Genomic DNA, 21,249 nt, shown 5'->3' on the forward strand with positions numbered 1-21,249 from the left:
GCAGTATGCAGCCTAAATATTGGTATAGCGGCACTTCGCTTTGCAATCTGTGTATAATTTCATCCAGCAAGTATCTATAAATTCATTTGCAGGGTCATAGCTTTAGTTGCCACAGAGTAACATTGTGGAAGATTAGATTCTTCATCTACAATTTTCCATTTTTTAAGATTTGAGCATACAAACATTTCAAATGTATGTGGTTGAAGTAGTGCACAATCTGAAATTCAAAGCTATGGAGACCCTCAAGTTCAAAGGTTGGGGAGCTGGGAGCCTTGTCTTTGTATCAACTTTTAGGTAAAAATGGGGTAGAGCAGATGTTGGAGAAACATTTCAATCCATTTAATATTCATCAGTGAAAGGCATGTTGGGAGTGGGAGGATCAGAACTCTGAAAATTCTGCAACGTGAAGGATCTATTTTTTTTTTATTTTTAGCATCTATTTTTACCAATTTTGATATATTATTAAAAGTTTTGGAGAATGGAAATGATACATGCTTCATCATCACCAAATTTTGTAATTAGTGTATAGTTAAAAGTAAGATGGGAAAGAAAGTAGTTGTGACGTTCTCGAAATCTGAAAACAATTTTACTTGCTTCTACAACTTGATGAAATATTGCAAATTTAAATTAACTTTCTTGCTGCTATATGTTTAAAACATTTACTTCAGTAATGTACATATCCACTTAATATAAAACAAGTTTGAGTTTCAGACTTCATAAACCCCAGAAAGGCTTAAATAACTCATTGTACAAAATACAGTAAAAATTTCTTTTTATTGTTGCTAAAGGAGAACTTTTTTTAGTTTTAAAAATGCAAAAATCTAATATCACAGGATTCTTTATTCCATGTACAGTCTAAAATTCCTTGGATATTTTTACTGATTCCATACTTCCCATTTCTCCTTGTGATAATAAGTTGATGTTATTACTGAGATAGTTTGGTGTGTTACCTAATATTCTAGAACTATAACTAGTAGAAAACTTCGAATAATAAAGAAGATAAAGCCTTTGATTACTTCAACCCAATGGAAATGAAGTTTTCTAAACATAGATTATTAAGGAACATACTATATTTAGAGTCAACATAACTCTAAACAAAAATAGTTATTTAGTGGGTTTTTTTTTAAGATTCACTTAATATCTTTCTTCTGGAAAGATAAAATAAGATCTCAGGAGAGAGTTGGCAGTTTTGAATTATAAAGCAACATGTAAAGATAATTCAGCACACCAAAATGATAAAATGGACTGATTGATATTCAGTGTTGTTCCTAAAGTTTAATTTTACTCTTGCTGTATTACAACTTGAAACTATAATTCTCTTCTTTTGAGAGTTGATGGCATAAATTAACTCACTGATCACTGAGATTGCTATTTCTATAGTTAAATACTGCTGTATGTGAACATGACTTATTCATTAAAATTTCCCTTTGTTATCAAAGTAAAAAAAAAAAAAAAAAAGACTACCATCAATTCCACTCCAGTTATAGAGCTATGAAATCAAATCAGAAAAATGGTGAGTTAAAATTTCAGAAAAATGTACTTGAGAGTAAGGATAGTATAATTTTGGAATTTTTTGCATCAAGTCAGCCATTGTGTTCATGTCTTTGGAAATAAGAGTGCAAACATAGATATTTCCATCCATGATTTGTAGATTCACTTTTATCATTGCCTCTGTAAAGTGCTACCAATGCCACTGGTTCTGAAACAGAATGAACAACTGAAAGCATTTTTTTAGTAATAAAATATCCCAAACTTTCCATTCATGAGTGAAGAAAATGGGGGAAGTGTGTTTTAAGAGATGAGATGTGAAGCATGAGCACTGGCATGCCTGTCACAGAGGCTGATAGCTTGGTGATGGTTGTACATCATCTACCCTTCATTGGCTCATGACGCCTACTTCAGCTGAAATGCAAAAGTGCGACATAACACATTTATTTTTCATCTTCATTCCGAATAGTTTGGGGCTTCCTGTGCATCATTAAATTATTTCATTTCCCTGTGTTCACCACAGATGTGCTGCCACCAGTTCCAGGCCAAGGGGATAAAACAGCCACGATGCTCTCAGATGGAGCCATTTATAGCAGCATTGACTTCACTACCAAAACCACTTACAACAGTTCCAGCCAAATAACACAGGCTACCCCCTATGCCACGACACAGATCTTGCATTCCAATAGCATACATGAATTGGCTGTTGATCTCCCTGATCCACAATGGAAAAGCTCCATTCAGCAAAAAACAGATCTGATGGGATTTGGTTATTCTCTGCCTGATCAGAACAAAGGTAACAATGGTAAGTCAGGTTATTATTTGCTCAAGAGTAGTTTTCATATCATTTGTGCATGAGATAGAAACTAGTATTTGTTGTTTGATTCAGTGATTCATTACCAGGTTCACTACCTAAACTAAAAAAAAAATAAACTGGCATGTGTTCAGCACCTTGCACAATCCTTACCACCACCGCCACTACCACCACCACACACCAACACCAATCGGTTTCATGCATTTAGTTCTTCTTCTATATAGTGATCAGCACTCCATCTCTACTTCCATTAGGACAGGGTAGACAAAACATTCCTCTTCCGTCCCACAACATCTGCTTCTGAGTCGCTAACTGCATGTTCTGCATGGGCTTGTGCTGTGAACTAATCACATGATGCCACTATGACCTCTGCCCTTTAACCCTTAGCCTTACTTTACATCCCTGACTACCGATTGGCTGAGGGATTGTCTAATAGAATGCCACACAACCAGTCACAGGATTTCAGCACCACCAGCTCTCACAACAGCTCAGAAAGGAGTGGCAGTCTCTCAGGTTGGTCTCATTACAGTAAGGAGAAATATTTGTTTGTCATCAGCATATGACCTGTGTTCCTAACAGCCATGAAGAAATACTAAATCACAACTCACTGTCAGGCATTTGTCTTTTAAATGACAATAACGGTTTGCCCTAATGATCATGCTTTGGGGGGAGAATAGAAATCACTGTCACTCTGTATATACTAATTGTACAAGGATGTTTTTAGAGAAAAACAATGCTATTTTACTAATTGCTTTTCATTAAAGAGCAGAAAGATTGATTGGTCTTGGACCAAACATTAAACACAAATGATTTGGAAGATTTTTTTGTAATATTAGGATTCCAGTGATGTGACTTCCTATTTTTGGACAATCTTTCCTAAACAACATGTAGTAGGATTTATTATCTAGTGAACAATGTTATTTAGTGTAGGGTGCTGATAGTGGACTAGACACAAATGTTAATTTGGGAAATTATTTAAATTTATTTTTCTAAACAGACCATATATCTTTGATATTATTCATTCTTTTATACTATAAATGGTAATAGATTTTATATTCAAGATATATCAGGCAAACAACCTATAATGTAAGTATTTTATAGCACATGTGAGAGAGAAACATTTTATTGGGCAGAAATATTTAGCTATCATAATGAATATCATAGATATTTTCCAGCCCTAAAGATCCTCACCTATAAAATGAGAAGGTTGTAGTAGAGACAATATAACATCCAGCCATAACATTTACACTGGATGCGCAGTGCCTCTTTCTGCATGTTTCTAATTGACTCCATGACCCTATTGGCTTAATCTGTTCAGATTAATGATATGCTATTTGTTTGTATGCAGAGATTTTTTTTTTTTTTTAAATGCAGGTTCTTAGTAAAAGATTATAGTCTATTATGATATGCTTCCAGGCATCAAGGACATAAAGAGTTAACTCTTTTAGATCATTAAGGTAACATTTAGAAAATTACTTTTCCTCAGGAGATAGTACCCTTTCATTCTGAAAATGTTAATGTTCTCTCTTCCCTTCAAAATGAGCCATTTGCTCATCTTACCTACTGGGAGGATTAGATACATTATAGAATCCAGAAATTTTTAAACATCTATTATGAATTTAAACTGTCTTAATATCATAGAGCAACTTTTTGAATACCCTTATATGTCGCATATGCTGTCATGTTCACGTATTTATGAGTCCCACAGTTGTTTTGAATATTTAAAAAGTAACTTATCCTAGGTTTTATATTTATTTCACTCAAGATAAATAAAATCTCACACAAAATTTGAAAAGAACCTTATAACTGTAAACCATGGATAATATAAGATCTTCTATAATTGTTTCATTTAAATATTCTGCACACATTGATTGCCACCTAGTTTTAAATGTTATCTTTTAAGTAACTGCAAGCAGAACACGTCACAATAGTGCTATTGCATTTTTTAATCCATTAATCTCCTGAGTGACATTTATATATATATGAATTATATTAACTAGTTCATCTACATTTGAATACAAAATCACTTAAATTGGTGATAGAAAGCATTCATTAAAAATTGAGAGTAAGTGATTTTTGTCTTTTCAGTTCAGTCCAATTGAGTTTGATATTATAGAGTTTATTCCTACATTCACAGGTATGTTTTCTAAGGCTCAGATTTATGATCAAACTTCACTATGGACATTTTGTAATATTGTATTATAAGATTTTCTTAATTCATGCACAGCAATGAGACCCAACTTAAAATAACCATAGTGGTAAAGAAAATTGGTAAAGCATATTTATCTGAGCCTCATCCTCTTTGAAGCATTTATATAATTCAATCAATATAAAAGATCTGAGTACTTCATTTAAAATGCAACCATTAAAACTATAAAAGAAAACCTGGATATTTTAAAATAGTATCCGCAATAATAATTTTATATGTAATAATATAGTAATAACTAAATAGTTTTACCCCAATGTTTTATAAGAATAGATAAGTTTAATTGTGAAATGAGCTGTTTTCATAATTTTCTTTACATAGAAGTATTTGCTAGGACTAAACCAAGGTAATATCCAAACAATTGCATTTTTAGTTGAAAGGACATGGGTCAGATATGTTTGTAAGTCATCACAATATGCTTGCCTAAAACACACTGCAAGTAATTCTCACCTTAAAATGATTGAGTGTTCTTTGGTTTTAAGTAACAGTCACAGACAGTGGCTCACTTCATTCAAGATTCAAGTCTCAGGTAGAGGATTTAATTGCCTTAGTTTATGTTATATGCCCACAACCATGCTGAGAGCCCACCCTTAGCTCATTGCTAGAGAAGGCAAAGCATATTGATTCATAGTCCTCCATAAAAGAGAGGAAAGTGGTTGTTGAATGGAAAGCCTCTACTAATTCCCTCTATGAATCAGCTCTGTTTCTGAAATACATTTTTAAGTGTGTTACTTGGAAGACTTGGTAATATCTTTCTTGAAACTGGGCAAGGACTGCAAGAGTGGGGTTCAGAGCAGCAGAAAAAATTCCCGGTAAAGCTGCTGTGTTCTAATTCTGGTTTTACTCCTACTATGTAAATATGGATGATTCAGATAACACTCAGAAAAAACCTCAATGACCTCATCTATAAAATGGAGATTGATTAACTTTCTTACCTATGTTATTCAGCTCAGTTAAAGGTGGTGGTCATACAATATTTCTAAAAGTGCTATGAAGAGTGATAAACCTTGTACATGTATGAATATATAAGGAAGAAAGAAGGCAGAACTAGTGGAAAAGCTGTGAAGGGCATGAGGCCAAGCCCATTCCTCTTTTAATCATTGAATTATATTTCTGATCCGAAAGATAAATACATGATCCTTGTTTGTAATTTTGGTGAACACATCATCAGGAATCTCCAGAGAAACAGAACCAATGGATATATAGGGAAATATAAGGAATTAGCTCATGCATTTGTGAGAACGAGCAATCTGAATTCTGCATATAGGAAAAGATTTAATATAAAATATTGGCTCACAGTGATTGTGGGGGCTGGTGATCTAAATTCTACAGGCAGACTGGAGGCTGGAAATTCTGTAAGAGTAATTTTGAAGTCCTCACTTCAAATTTCTTAAGCAGGAAACTCAGGAGGGAGTGGAGTGTGATGTCTCAAGGCAGAATTCCTTCTCATCACTGGAACCCTCAGTTCTGGCTCTTAAGACAGTCAACTGAGTACATGACACACACCCCTATTGAGGGTAATCTCCTTTACTTAAAGTCAACAGATTACAGATGGAAATCCCATCTATAAAATACTTCCACAGGACAACTAGGCCAGTGTTTGACCACACAACTGGACACCATAACCTAGCAAAGTTGACATGTAAAACTAACCATCACATTGAGTCATCAGGAAATAAAAGATTAAGGCTCATCTACTTTAATGACAAAAATTAGACTTGTCTTTGAGCAAGTTTCTTATCCTTATTGTCAAAGTCAGGCTATTCCTGTTATGTTCATTGGCCCTGGAGGAGTTGGGAATGGGAAAGTCTTAAGAAAGTGGTAGGAAACAGGGTTTGCTCTGAGGTGGAAGAGATATGAGAGTTAATGACTGGCATTTATTGAACATTCACTCCATGCTAAGCACTTTGCATGCATCATTTCTTTTAATCCTCAAAATAATTCAAAGAAGTAGTTACTTTATTATATCTATTTTATATTATATATAAATTGACATAATGTCTGTTGACTTACTTATCAAGGAAGGGTGCAGCTAGTCTTCAAAACCAGAGATCAAGCTTTTAGCCTCTACACTGATGATACCTATTCTCCTGTTTTCTTACTACCTCCCATTCTGCCAGAGATAAGAAGTGAAAGGACAGATGAAAATACTGTGTTTGCAGTGAGGTTCTTTTAAATATGTATGTGTGCACAATACCCAGAAAGGACACAATTCTGTAATTGGCAATAGTATGCAGGCTTAGTTTAACAGTTTTATAACTTTCTGGGAATTGAATAAGTTATTATTAAGTTACATAATTTTCTGATTTGGTTGATGCAAATTTGTAATTCATGTGAGAAAGGAGATGGGTAGACTTCTACTGAAAATTGTATTGTAGATAGCTCTGTTAACAAATATTTGATCTTTACAACTTTCAGTTTTGGAAAGATGAAGTACAAAGGGTTAACACTATTCTTTGGAGAAATAGCTATTGGCCATGTTGGGAGTGATGGAATGTACTTTAGCTTTTCTGGGAACATCTTTTGTCATTCTTTGCAAGAAGTAACTCATTCCTGCATCCAACTGAGGTCTATTTTTAAGAAGAGGCTTTATCTACTTAATTTTGGAAGAATAAAAATACAGCAGGATACAAATGATAAATTTTATTTTTCTGTATTAATAAGTTTCATGTGGTTTCAGATATGGCTTATATGCTGCCAACTTATTTTTTTGTTCATGTTTTGTTATGAATTCATTTGTATTACAATAGCACTGGAACTGATTACTGTATTTCCATTATTATTTTTTTATTTTTGGAGTTTTTTGAGATGCAATGCTTAAAGCAGCTGGGAGCTATTCTCACTATATGCAGAAATAATTGTCATGCATTAATTGTCATGCATTGCTTAAAGTCTCTAAAGATATCATTGTGAAAGATTTACAAGTATCTTTAACATTGATTGATTTTTATCAGTTATTTTGAGAGAAAAATGTTACTCTCCTGGATTTAATTAAATTGACTGAATTCTAGTGGAAATTTTAGCTTGTATCCTTAAGACACTGCATTTTCTACTGAGAGGGATTATGCAAAAGAGCATTATAAGCACAGTAAAATCTGACATTTGAAAGAATTTGTTATGGCCCATTATTTCAAGTAACAATGAAAACGTGGAGGCAGCAGACATGAATAAATCAATAAATGTGCTTTTGAAACAGCAGCCATGTTTTTAGTTTATTCAGCTGTGCAGTTAATGTATTGGGGGAAAAATATCATTTTGAGTGATTTATGAAAATGTTCTGATTATATCATTTTATTGTTTATAGCTTTTAACAAATGTAACATACTGATTCTGGTGTTTTGAAAACATAAACATATCTTTCCATCTGATGTACTCTGCTCTGGTAACTTGGTGTCTCTGAATAAATGCATTATCACTTTCAGGTGGGAAAAGTGGAAAAAAGAAGAAAAATAAAAATTCTTCCAAACCGCAGAAAAGCAATGGATCGACTTGGGCCAATGTCCCGCTACCTCCACCCCCAGTCCAGCCCCTTCCTGGCACAGAGCTGGAACACTATGCAGTGGAACAGCAGGAAAATGGGTAAAAAAAAAAAAAAAAAAAAAAAAAAAAATTATACCAACAAAATTGCAAAGACTATACTCCCTTATCTTCTGTGCATTTTTGTCTTTACCCTGTGTTCTCTGATTCTGTTTCCCTGGCCCTTCTCCCACCCTGTTCATTGCTTTATTTTTCCTTTTATTGTTTGCACTCTCATATATTTTTAGCTGATAAATACAAAACAGCTCCTATTGAAGACATAGAATCCTTGGCCCTCTTGTACCTTAGATTGTCTGCAATCATGGTAATGTGGCTTCCATTTATAATATTGCTTGTTAGTTTGAAAGCAAGTACCCACAGCTCTGTGAACTAAAGAGCCACTCCTGAGACAGGCTGAAAAGGAAATTAAAATAACCTTCTTCATCATCCCTCACAGTTCTCTAATGACTTGATGTCTGCCCATAGCAGGGCGCCCACTGTAGAGCTCCCTCAATGGGATAATTGTGGGGATCTGGCCAGTGGAAAGAACTTTAATCATCAGCTTTGATGGGAATTTAGGGGCTGGAACAATAAAAGAGGTTAAAGCAAGGCGTATCTATGACAAAAACTTTTTAATTTAAAATATTTCCTTTGAGGGTCTTTAAATGTGAACAGTTTCCTCTTTCTATTCCAAACATCTCTCAAGAGTTTGTTCTTTTCCTCTGTTAGTTTACTTAAGTTTTGGTTCATTTTAAAACAGAAGACACAGATAGCTTTTATTCTCTCATTCCAAACAGAGCAGGTGGGAAGAAACATACTCAGTTTTTTTCTGTCTTAATCATTCTAAATAATCTATCTTCCTCATAATTACCAATAAGGCAGGTTTTTCATTTTCCAAGTTTTTTCTTTTCTTAGAAATATTCTTTACTTAGAAATAAAGTGCTTCAATTTATTTGAATAAGGGCTTCATTTCCTCTCTTGGTTCACATAAAGATCACATGCACATGCATGTAACATTTTTCTTCATCTTCTTTTCTTTTTATGTAACTGCTGTCTTCAAGGCCTCCAAATTAATTTTCCTTATGAAAAGTTTTATAGCCTTTGCCTTTTCTTTAGGTTACAGAATATATGTACATATAAACTGAATATATGTATTATATATTATATATAATATGTATACATACTTTTCTATGCCCTTTAATTCTTACAATGGTCTTCATTTGTCTCTCTAGGATTCTGGTACCTATATAAATACATTTTATTGTTTCTATTTTTTGAAATCCACATTTAAAATAGAAAGCTAACTATATACCCTCTTTCCTTGCTGCATTCAAAAAGAATAAAATTCTGCACATAATCCTATATAATAATATCGACAACATGGATCTTGTGTAAAGAAAAATCAAAAGACATGAAAAATCAAAGACATGTGTTTCACAGGAAAGAATATTCCAGAAATTAGAAACTTGGATTTTAAAGTCAGAGAATGGGAAAATAGAAACTTTAAAGTGGGAAAAGTAGGCAGTGCAGTTATACATTGATAAGCATGAAGCTTTGAACTCAGGTTACATGAATGTTGTTGGTAATTAGTCAGCCTCTCTTTTTTCTTTTTCCACTGAGTCTGTTTAGATAATATGTAGACAATATTAATAACCATTTTCCATTGAAATAAAAATAATTCAATCAAAAGAAATGCTAAACATCTCACTTACTTTTGTTACCAAATAGTAGAATTGGAGACATTTATTTCTTAACTGAAATAATATATGTTGGTGCAGTATTTTTTTGACACAATTTTTTTTCCAGGACATTAAGAAATAAAATATAAAATTATATTTACATATTTTGGAATTGAAATTATTTTAGTCTTCAGCCAGAATGTATGGTATTTGAAATTATTGTTTTGTATATTTTCTAAAAAATCAATTTAATATTTTAGATATGTGAAATAATATAATATAACATATGAAATAATACATGAAATAATATATGTGAATATATATATATTCAAAATCTTTGTGGCATGTGGTCAAGTTCTCATTTTCCTTAAGTACCTAGTATTTCCTGGAAAAGATTCACCATTCATAACAAAAAGAGTGGTTAAATCTTAACCAGTCAGTAATATTGACAGCAGTTTTCAATTCCCCCAATCCTTGTGGTCAATTTTCAAAGATTAATATTTAAAAGTTCTTGTTTCAATTGTTTTTTAATAAAAAACATGTTTTTAAAGTCAATGTGTTTTGTATTTGTAAACCTGTGATACTGAAAGGGAAAGTTTAGTGAAGATGTCTTAGATTGTTTACACTCTACCTGTCATATTAGCATTGAATATTTTGCAGTAGAGATCTTCTATAATATTGTCTATATGCTTTGATTTGAAATATTCATAATTTAGGCTTAAGGTTTTTTCTTGAAATACAAAAACTTCACAATACACCTTTTTGTTTTTAACGATTTTTATTTCTAACATTCACGAAGTCTACAATTGTACTCTTCATGGTGATATACAGTTGTTGTTTTTAGCATATCACAATAGAGAACTTATTCAACACATTTTTCAAATACATAAGAAATGCTAATCCCAGTACTAGGAAGGGAAGCAACAGAGATGAATAACATGAATGCACAATTAATAAGAAAGATTTGCTCTCTACCCTGGGGAGATCACAGGAGAGGGAGGGAGAAACCAGACACTACCCCCCGCCCCTGACCCTGATACACACAAACACACATACACACACATGCTGTGTTGAATGATAAGCCCTAGAGGAGCAGTGTATACAAAATAATAATTTGCCTACAGAAAGGGGTAATCACATGTGCCAAGGAAGCTTGTAAAATGCTTATGAAAGATGAATTTCAAAGTGAATCTCCAATCAGTCTTCACAAATAATAGTAACAGTCATCTGACAGCCTCCAAGCAAGATGAAATATAAACAGACATAACAAGAAACAGTCTCTAACCTAAAGTAGCCTGTGTGCCAAGATAGATTGTTAACCAAAAGTTACAACAAAATGTTATTAATGTCACCATTTACTATATAAATGGAAAGAAATTTCCCAGGCCAAAGGACAAAAAATGAAAATAAAATAAAAGATGAGATAGCAGGGAATAGAAAATAGCCCCATTAGACTTCTGCTAGCACTCCCCATTCTTCCTTTGAGGAATAACATCGTCACTCCCCATTCTTCCTTTGAGGAATAGCATCGTCACTTTATTCTTTGTTAGAATGAGTTGACTTTCCTTTCTTTTCATTATGCCTTAAGCTTACCCTTCAATGGTAGTTCTTCTCACATGGCATTATAATTGCTTGTGGGTTTTGCAGCTATATGAGGTTTGTTGGGTTTGAACCATGCATAGGGTGGAAGATAAAACTGGAAGGTTTTCTCAAGGCCAATTGTGAAGTTGTGGATCTCATATAGGGATTCTGATCTTGACATTTGGAGAATGGATTGGATGGAGAGCATGAGGCTGTGGGCAAGGATGTAATGTATGAGATATTGCAGCAGAGTAGCTGGTATCATGAAAATGTGAAGTAAAGGAATGACAGTAGGATGGAGAAAAGGGGATAGATTTTGGTGATATACCTAGCTCAGAATACTTGTAACATTGGAAATACTTTCTTTTGGTTTTCATTATAATGTTTAGTATTGTTTCAAAGAATTTAGATAGCATTGATTTTCTTTCCAAGCCTTTCTGGGGCCATTTTTTCCCACAGTACCAAATATCAAAAGGTTGCTGAGTCGTTGTTCAAGTAGCGAAATATTAAATTGTTATTTTAATGCTAGAGCAACAATGGCAAATGTTCTTTCTCGTCAATAAGTCTGCCTCGGCTTGACATAAATGTATCAAAGTGTATTAGTTCCTAGCTAAAACTGTAATGCCTTTTAATATAATCATATGATGGCAGAAGAATTCACTAGTAATTGAATATAAAACTGGTTCATTGTTGTATTATTGCAGTTAGAGAGTGGCAAGTCTCCTTGCTGGTGTTGAACTTTATTTTAATTTTATTAGCAATTTGGTATTTGTATCTGGCCTTTAACAAGTTAGTTCACATGCAACATTGATTTGTTGTCATCTTTATCTTACTTGCCAGACAGGACATATACTTGATGCCTCACACTTCACTGACAGTAAGTCAAAGAACAAAAGCTTTTCTTGAAATTGTTGTCCATGAGAACATTTTCAAAGTCTTTTTTATGTTACTACAAGCAAAAGTTTAAATTCCTTCACTCAAATAATATATATATCTGTAAATGTGAAGGAAACTCTAAAAAGAGAGCTATAATTTTCTTAACATTTTATAGGCAGTCATCAGTTACTCTCCTGCCCTTGAGTAGCTGGATGAAACCTAAGTAGTTCTTGCTCTGAAATGGGTTAAGACATGAATATTACAAAGATGATAAACGAGGCTTCCCTGCATATGTTATACACCTTCTCCTAATTTCCCTTCTTGTTCTCCTAGTTCTATCTCTATCTCTTTGTCTATCTCTCTTTCTTTCTCTTTCTCTTTCCTCCTACTGCTCAATCACTGAGATGAATCCATGGACTTCCTCTGGCTCTTCTTTTTTTTTTTCATGCATGTCTTTATTTTATTACTCATCTACCCATACACTGGGTAAAGGGAGTGTCTGTAAAACAAACTAGGTTTTTACAATCACGCTTTCACAGATGAAGGTTAATAGCTATACAATCATTATCAAAGATCCAGGCTACTGGATTATAGTTCAACAGTTTCAGGTATTCCCTTCTGTCTGTTCTAATACACTAGAAACTAAAAAGAAATACCTATATAATGAGTCAGTAGTCATAATCATTTGTTAAATCCTAACTTCTCAGTTACAGCTCCTTCCTCTCATTTGGTTATTCTTTCAACCTTCAGGGATATCTGGACAATGACCATTCTAACTTCTTTTTGCTAAAAATGGGTGTCGACAGTATGGGGTAGGGGAAAGAAACTGGTTGATGTTCTTGAAAAGACTAGTACCTCTGGGTTTCAGGGCTTATCTGGCATAGGAGCCATCTGGAGACTTCAGGTTTCTTCCCAGCTCTTCTTATGTCCCACAGGGGTATAGAGATTGCACATACCTGTTCTAATTTACCTAAAATGTCACTTTGAAGAAAAGACATGGGATAATCAGTAATAACAACAACTCTAGTTAAATTGAATAATTAATGAAATATTTGAGTCATTTAATACACTATGTAATGTATTTCTATAATGTCAAAAATAATATTTATAAGGTAAGAGCCTATTTTTCCTGATGGATGTTTTGAATAACAAAAAATGAGCTGTACGTCATTACTTACATTTTTTTCTGTGTATCTGTAACACATGATGCATACTTCATCCTGTCCTATATTTTGTATGTATTTTCATTCTATATGTATATACCCATTAGATTACTGGAAATAAGAATAGTTTACTACTTATGAAGAAGGGAAATTTTAAGGGATAATTCACTACTTCTACTTGAAAGAATGAATATATAAACCTGTTCTTTCTTTATTCAAAGGTGTAATGTTCCTGGCAATAGGCCAATGTAAGTAAGGAAAGTGCACTTACTACTTTATGGCAAAAAAAAAAAAAAAATGTGGTCTTTTGTAACAAATTGTATGTAGAAAATTGTATTATAACTGTTGATGTAGTATAATGCAAACACATTAAATACTGAAAATTTAACTTTAAGTAAATGGGAAGTTATACTCCTTTTCAATTAGCCTTCTTATACATAGTTCAGTTTGACTTAATTTTATAGTATTAACCAAATGAATAAGTATGTTTAAAAAGGAGGAAACATAAACATCCTTATTATTGAGGAAATTTATGTGTTTTCATTTCAAATCAATAAATAAGCTTTAATCACCTATTTTACAATACTGTTTATTTTAGGTGTGGCGAAAACAGTATTTCAATGTCATAGCTATAGGGTAACTTAAATACCACTTGAGTTAAGCATACTACAAACATCTGAAAAGTTAAATACTAAAATAGTTAGGCAATAGTTAAAAGAAACAGCATTGGAAATGGCATAAGGCAGTAAAAAATCAATTTTCAAACAAATGTGCAAAAATATTGTCAGTGCAAGTTCAGAAGAGTAATATTTCAGCACCAGTTGGATGTGTCAGTGAATTCTTTATAAAAGATATGGGATTTAACCTGTGGCTTGAAGGATCTGTAAGATTAAATAGGTTAAATTGCAGTGGTGCAGCTTGTTTGAAATAGGTTGAATTCTGTAAATTAACACACCAGGATGGAAAAGTATAAAAAAAGAAGAAAACAAACCAATTTATTTTGTGTGTGGAGATCATTTTTAAGAAATTGCAAAAGCTATCTGAAATGGTATGTTGAGGTTTAGACAGATGCAATGGATAGAATAAAGAGGTGTGCGTGTTTTTATTTAGACAGTACTACAGATGAATCATAAATGCTGTGCAGAACTGATTAGTGGATAGAAGAAACTAAAAGCAGAAAATCCAATCAGGACTGTGGATTACAAACTTTTTCAGCAACCTATTATTTTCTTCATGAAATCTGTGATCTCTAACACATAAAACAGATAAAAAAAGTCTTCTTTTCAGAGGAATCTGTTTTTTCAGTTCAGATTGATACTTATTATTTTTAATTAATGGGAATATAAGTTAACCAATGGCATTTTCTAGTATATAAAATTTTTATTTGTAACACACCAATGTGTGCCTGTTTTGTATTCTACAATGTAAAAGATATTTAACAGCCATTCTTATCAAACTGTGCAGAGCCACTGAAACAGGGTCTTCAGTTTGCAACTCATTAAAGTAGAGAATTATTCAGTTAGCCTTGGCAAGAGAGGAAACTAGCAGTTGAAATTAAAAGAAAGAAGTCAAAAGTAAAACTGACTTTGCAAGAAAGATCTTTGGGATTTAGTGAAATGAATTCTGGGGTCCAGGAAGAGGTAAAAGTCAAAGATGATTTTGACACGGTGAAATATATCATTCTCTGTTTAAAATCTTTCAATGACTATCTATTACCCATAGAGTAAATTCCAAACTCCTTCTAAGAGTTAATGAGGCCTTCTGTGATCTGGCTCATTCTCAACCTCACCTTTCCTCATCTCTGACCAATCTCTTTTCTTTTTTCCCCAACTCTTGCCATTTGGGGAACTATGGGGGGCCCTCTGATACTCTACCTTTTCCAGTGAAAAGATACGTCCCCTTTTCCAGTGATCAGGGATAGCCTTTCTTGACTTCAAAACTAGTTGAGAGTTCCCTGCTCTCTATTCCCATTGTACTCTGTATTGTTGATTATTTGTTGGATAAGTAGATTCAATTGCCTGCCACATGATTGTCAATAAATGGATATATACCAGATAAGTGACATGACACTTAGGTAAAAATATCCAAGAATCATTTGGAAAAATTACAAGTTAAAATTTATTAGAGTATATTAAGATCTACTTGATTTCTGAAAATAATGGAACCACAGAGAAAGTATAAATAGAAATGCTACTGAATTTTTACTACAATAAAACCTTTTTGGATTAATATTCTATATTCCCAGACCAATGTCTCTGTTGAAACATGCTGTTTTAAAGTAACTTTTAGTTTTTAAGCATAAGAGAGAGGTTTTGAAATTCTGCTTTTTTGATTTGAATATAGATGATGAGATAAAAGGAAGCATTAGTTTCCACTAAGAAATTTAAGAGACTCAAAAGGATGTTGAATTCATTTTGTATCACAGAATCGTAATGACCAACATGTAATGAGGAATGAAACATTAGCATAGATCTAGAATAAGAATAAATAAAATTCTCAAGCACTTTTTAGATGACCAGTCAGCTCTATTTGGCACAGTCTCTTCATTCACAGAATGAACAGAAGATAGTGGTTAAATCTACATGCACTCAAATTCATTAATTGTCTTTAATTAGCACCTTGTTTTTTCACATGAGTAAATTTGTTGGAAATGTCTTGCCTTTTATAACTGTGGAGCAACAATTAGCTAATAAGGTCTTTTAAGAATAAATTGTGATATTGAGATCACAAATGTGATTATGATTAGAAATTAAGATTGCAGGTGATTTACTACAGTATCACCAAAAATTTGATCAAGAGAAACTAAACTGAGAGAACATTTTAGATACCATGTGTTTGCTGTTTATTGCTAGTATAATTGTGTGTGTGTGTGTGTGTTACTGTGTTTTCTTTTTCATTTAATTTCAGCTATGACAGTGATAGCTGGTGTCCACCATTACCAGTACAAACATACTTACACCAAGGTATGGAAGATGAACTAGAAGAAGATGAGGACCGTGTCCCAACGCCTCCTGTCCGAGGTGTGGCTTCTTCTCCTGCTGTCTCTTTTGGACAGCAGTCCACTGCAACTCTTACTCCATCGCCGCGGGAAGAGATGCAACCCATGCTGCAGGCTCATCTGGATGAGTTGACAAGGGCCTATCAGTTTGACATAGCAAAGCAAGCATGGTAAATATCCTCTTTAGGTCAGGGGATGCATGCTTTCAACATATGGATAGAGGAACTGTTCTTTCAACATTAAATTCACAAGAGATTCCCGGAGAACTATACAGCTAGGGTTAGAAATCCTTTTGCGCAACTCTTTAATCATTTAGATATGGAAATTGACTGCCGAAAGGTAACATATGCTGACCAAAGTCATATGGCTAGTTAGAGAGTGAACCGGAGCAAGAATTCATGTCTGCTGAATTTCAGGCTAAAGTGCTTTTGACTATGACAGAATCTTTTCTAATTTACAGTTTAGCTTCAATGAGCTTATCCTTGGACTTACTTTAAAGTGTGTCTGTAATTAATTCTGTATGTGTTTGTGAATATGCAAGTGTAGTCTTCCACAAGTCACATATGGTCAGTGTCAGTTACACAAAGTTCTGCTTTGGGGCTGAATTAAATCAGTCAGAAAGAAACAACAGTATTAGTAACAGTTAAATGCATCAAAAATACGAGAATCCATTCAAAACCTAAAATTCCTTTTTTGTTGTTTAATCCATAAACCTTCATAAGCTATAGATCACATTTTACTTAGATATCTTGGGAATATGTCATAGAGACCAACTCACAATTTTGTAGTTATTTTTTCCCCCAATTGTTCTCTCTTCTTCCAAATAGTAACATATAAGTCTGGCTCTTGAAAATAAAATCTCAATGACATGCCCCTGATTATTTTCCTTGGATTTAGATCCTGTGTTTGAAGTTGTAGTAAAGTTTTACAAAATGGTATTTACATCTTTTTAAAAATAGTTTTAGCCCCTGGAAAAAGTTGATAATGAGATCATTCTTATTCTTGGTATTAATAAACTATTAGGTGTTAAGATTCATCCTCATATAATGCAAAGAGATAGTAAAACCAGGAATATCACTGAAAGCTTTGGTTTTATTATAAACATGTTATTATTTTTAGAACCAGAGTTTCCTGAACATTTTCTAAAACAATCGTAGCATGCTTTCTTAAAGGTCAAAGACAGTCTACTTTTAAACAGTATTACATTCATCAGGTGTTTTATTTAAGCTGAAGCCATCTGCTTTAAGAGTCAACAGAATTTTTTTTTAAGTACACTGATGAAGCTGTAAAGTATAGTGGTTTAAAGTTTTGCTTCTTAGCTTAGGGTTCTCATTTGGCAGCATTTCGGAATTACCTGAATAACTATAAAATATAATGATGCCAAAAGCCCCATCTCCTACAGATTCTAACTGCTTGGTTTGGGGTTTGACTGGTGACAGCCAAAGTTGGGAACACTGCCATGGAGGTGAACCTGTCATTACCTCTTACTAGCTGAGTGACCTTGAGCAACTTGTTTAACATTTCTGTGCTTCACTTTCCCCATTTGTAAAATGATGATAATAGCAGTAATTACATCATATGCAAAGTTAGAGGGCAGTGTTCAAGACCACCCCACTTCTGAAAGCAATTGTGAGTTTATAGGTTTCCAAGAACACATTTGGGTTTGATAACTCAATAGAAGGATTCACAGAACTCACTGAAAACACTGTTACACTCATGGTTACAGTTTATTACAGTGAAAGGATACAGATTAAAAGCAGCCAAAGGATACAGATTAGAGTTGAGAAAAGTTCCAAAGGCAGAGTTCCCAGGTGTCTTTTCCAAGTGTAGTCATGGACAGTGTTACTTTCTTGGCAACAATGTATGATGATGCACAGAATATCATCAACCATGGAAGCTCCCTGAGCATGTGTCCAGAGTATTAAAGGGGCTCCACCATGTAGATATTGTCAACCATTTATGTGGCTGACCTTATCTCCAGCCTCTCCAACGGTTGAGCTGACATCAAGTGACTCTAAGACCCCACCCCAAATGACATTGTTCAACTTTCTGAAGTGGTCTAAGGTCCTCAGGTAAACAGAGACCTTTTTATCAGGCAGGACATTCCAAGGGCTTAGAGATTACACCCCAGAACCTGGGTGCATGGCCAAACCTATTTAGGGAAAGGTTAAACTCTCTACTACACATTATAATTTTTGTAGGAATTAAAGGAGTTCACAGTTGTACAGTTCTTAGTAAAGTGCTTGACTGTATTGTAACTATCATTTTGGTTTGGGATTTCCTCTGAGTTGTTCACCTCTATTTTTCCACACTTAGTGTTTGATAGATAGCTGCTAAGGGAGTGAACAAGTTCATCTCCACCTGCTCTGTGAACCAGTAGAGCAGACCCTGTTTCTTTCTCTATGCTCCTACTCAATACAGCAATCTTCCATTATACCTTTTCTGACTTCCCATGCAAGAGTTATGAGCCTCCATGTTCTCACATAGGAGCTTACCCTTCTGGTCAGGAAGTGCCTTTTTGTCTGAGCTGCACATCAGAATCATGGGAGGAGCATTTTAAAAATACTGGTGCTCAGACTTTGTGCCCAGGGATTCTCTTAGTATTGATTTGCTAAGTGCACAGAACATTGCTTGTCCCTTAGAAGACATTTGCAAATGTTATGTACCCTCTTCCTATATTTCACTTTATCTCCTAATTGTGCTAAACTAAGAGTAAATTTTTTACCTCTTAAAGTATATTTGTTCCATCAGGAGGGGACAACATAATGTAGGACTAGAGTGCCAATCCCTTCTGTCCTTCCCAGGACCAAAGTCCACATCATTAAAGAAAAATTAATCATGCATATAATATTTCCTTATTTTCTCTTTCTTAACACTTGGATTACTCCATTCCAGATTCATGAACAGAATTTGAGTTAACACTTAGAGCAAGATGTGCCCATCAAGATATTCTGTAGTAACAGTTAGGAAATTTGCTCTTTGTTCCTGGCTTTGCAGTTAATGAGCTGTGATAGACTTAGTTATAAACTTGGGGGCTCAAATTCCTGATACATTAAGACACTGAAAGATAGAGAATCTTAAAATTGGAGTAGGTTACAGGGTCAAGAATGCATTTAGGAGAGGATCTTTAGAAGAATGAAATATTTCCCCAAAATATAAATGATAAAGAAAAATTATCTTGCATTGTTAGTTCAAAAGCTAAGAGTAAAAATGTGTAGCACTTATTTTCCATCCCCCTATATAATGACAGTTGTCCTCTGAATGCTTTTGTATCAAGTCAAAAAAAAAAAAAGACAATACATCAAAGCATGCAGTACATTCACTCTTTCATGACAGTAACAAACAGCAATGAATTGCTTTCATTTAGTACCTTGTGATTTAGAAGAAACGCTAAGCATTTGCAGAGCCAATAAACTGGAGCCCGGTGTTTAGTGCCACATTTAATTAGCCATGTGATTTAAAACAAGTCACTTAAATTTGAACCTCAGTTTAATAAATTCTGAATACATATCCCATCGACTTCACACATGATGTCTTTTCTTTATAAGACCCAACAGACCCCATGGGTTACAAGCTGAGAAGAATATGGACAGGAAACTAGGAACAAAATCATTAAACGCTTTTTGGGAAAAAAAAATCAGCTTCAGATAGTTATTTGTGACAAATATCTCTATTCTTCTTTGGATATTTTTTGATACAAAAATATTTGGTCTGCATTTTTTTTCTCTGCTTATCACCCCATAAATACCAAAGAAGAGTTTAAGACTTAATATTGATTTTATGTGGGTGTGTGTGAAGCAGGTGTACATAGCCCAGTTTCTGCTGAAATCCAAGAAAGCACTGTGAGCTCCAAAATTAGTTCATTCAAAGTACAAAGACAAAATTAGTTACCATGACTCTGTAGCTAGCATGCTGTTTAATTCTAGCTAAAATTTTGTTGCACTTTAATGAATTACTTCTTTTTTTTGTTTTTTTCTGTTTGAATTCCAGGCACATTCAAAGCAATAATCAACCTCCACAGCCCCCAGTTCCACCATTAGGTTATGTGTCTGGAGCCTTGATTTCTGATTTGGAAACAGATGTCCCAGATGATGATGCTGATGACGAGGAGGAAGCTTTAGAAATCCCCAGGCCCCTGAGAGCTCTGGAGCATACTCCTGGATCCAGTATGGACAATCTAGACAGCTCTGTGACAGGTAATGGAACTGATTTAATAGGAGTAACTGACCTATTTGTAACATGAAAATGCTTCGAAAATCAAATACTTTCTTATGTAAGATTTATTCCACTCCATCTATTTCTGTAGCACTTTACATATGCTAATATTAAACACAAAATTCAAAAAGGATTTGGAAATACTTTTCCTTTGCTGCAGAAATGATAAGAAAATTCATGAATTTTAAAAAGCTTTAAAGACATGAAAGAAAACTCAATTATATCCAGGGCTTTCATGAAAAGTTCACTCTACTGGGGAACCAACTCTATATTACATTAAAAAAAAAGAAAAAAAAAAAAAAAACCTTTACTTTTAGAAATGATATATTTTGTATATCAGGTGCAACATACAGAGTGAATGCAATCTTAAAATGCTTCTTGATATTTCATTCTGTAAAATCATTCACCAATGAAAATAAGCAAAAGTCTTCAGAATAAGCCCCTCTAAGTTTGCACAAGGTATTATATTTAGAGTGGAGAGAATGTATTGTGAGATATACCATGCATTTATGCATTTCATATTGCTGAATTCAGCAATTGCTCCTCTCCTATGAAATACAGTTATTTTTACTGTTTTCTTCTTGGCTTCCTCTTGCCTTGCTCAGTGACTGACAAGCTGCAACTCGTACTCTCCTATGATGATTGACCTATTTCCGAAGATTTAAATTTATTGAATTATGTTGGAAAATTTTAAACCCAAACATGGATATGGA

The 21,249-nt window shown here is 33.8% G+C and overlaps 1 protein-coding gene across 15 annotated transcripts in view; it reads left to right on the plus strand.

Moving 5' to 3' along the window:
- The window catches only part of ROBO2 (roundabout guidance receptor 2), a 1,484,543-nt gene that overhangs the window by 1,439,984 nt on the left and 23,310 nt on the right, over positions 1-21,249 (plus strand). For 8 of the 15 annotated variants that reach the window (XM_037833592.1, XM_037833556.1, XM_037833566.1 and 5 more), the window contains 5 exons: positions 2,012-2,293; positions 2,690-2,815; positions 7,931-8,087; positions 16,231-16,491; positions 20,312-20,517. In XM_037833592.1, the coding sequence (XP_037689520.1) occupies positions 2,012-2,293; positions 2,690-2,815; positions 7,931-8,087; positions 16,231-16,491; positions 20,312-20,517 (1,032 nt within the window). The remainder of the gene's footprint in view (positions 1-2,011; positions 2,294-2,689; positions 2,816-7,930; positions 8,088-16,230; positions 16,492-20,311; positions 20,518-21,249) is intronic. The other 7 variants (XM_037833602.1, XM_037833648.1, XM_037833658.1 and 4 more) reach the window with 1 other exon arrangement.

This window comes from Choloepus didactylus, chromosome 1 (assembly GCF_015220235.1).
Source record: "Choloepus didactylus isolate mChoDid1 chromosome 1, mChoDid1.pri, whole genome shotgun sequence".
NCBI classification, from domain to species: domain Eukaryota; kingdom Metazoa; phylum Chordata; class Mammalia; order Pilosa; family Megalonychidae; genus Choloepus; species Choloepus didactylus.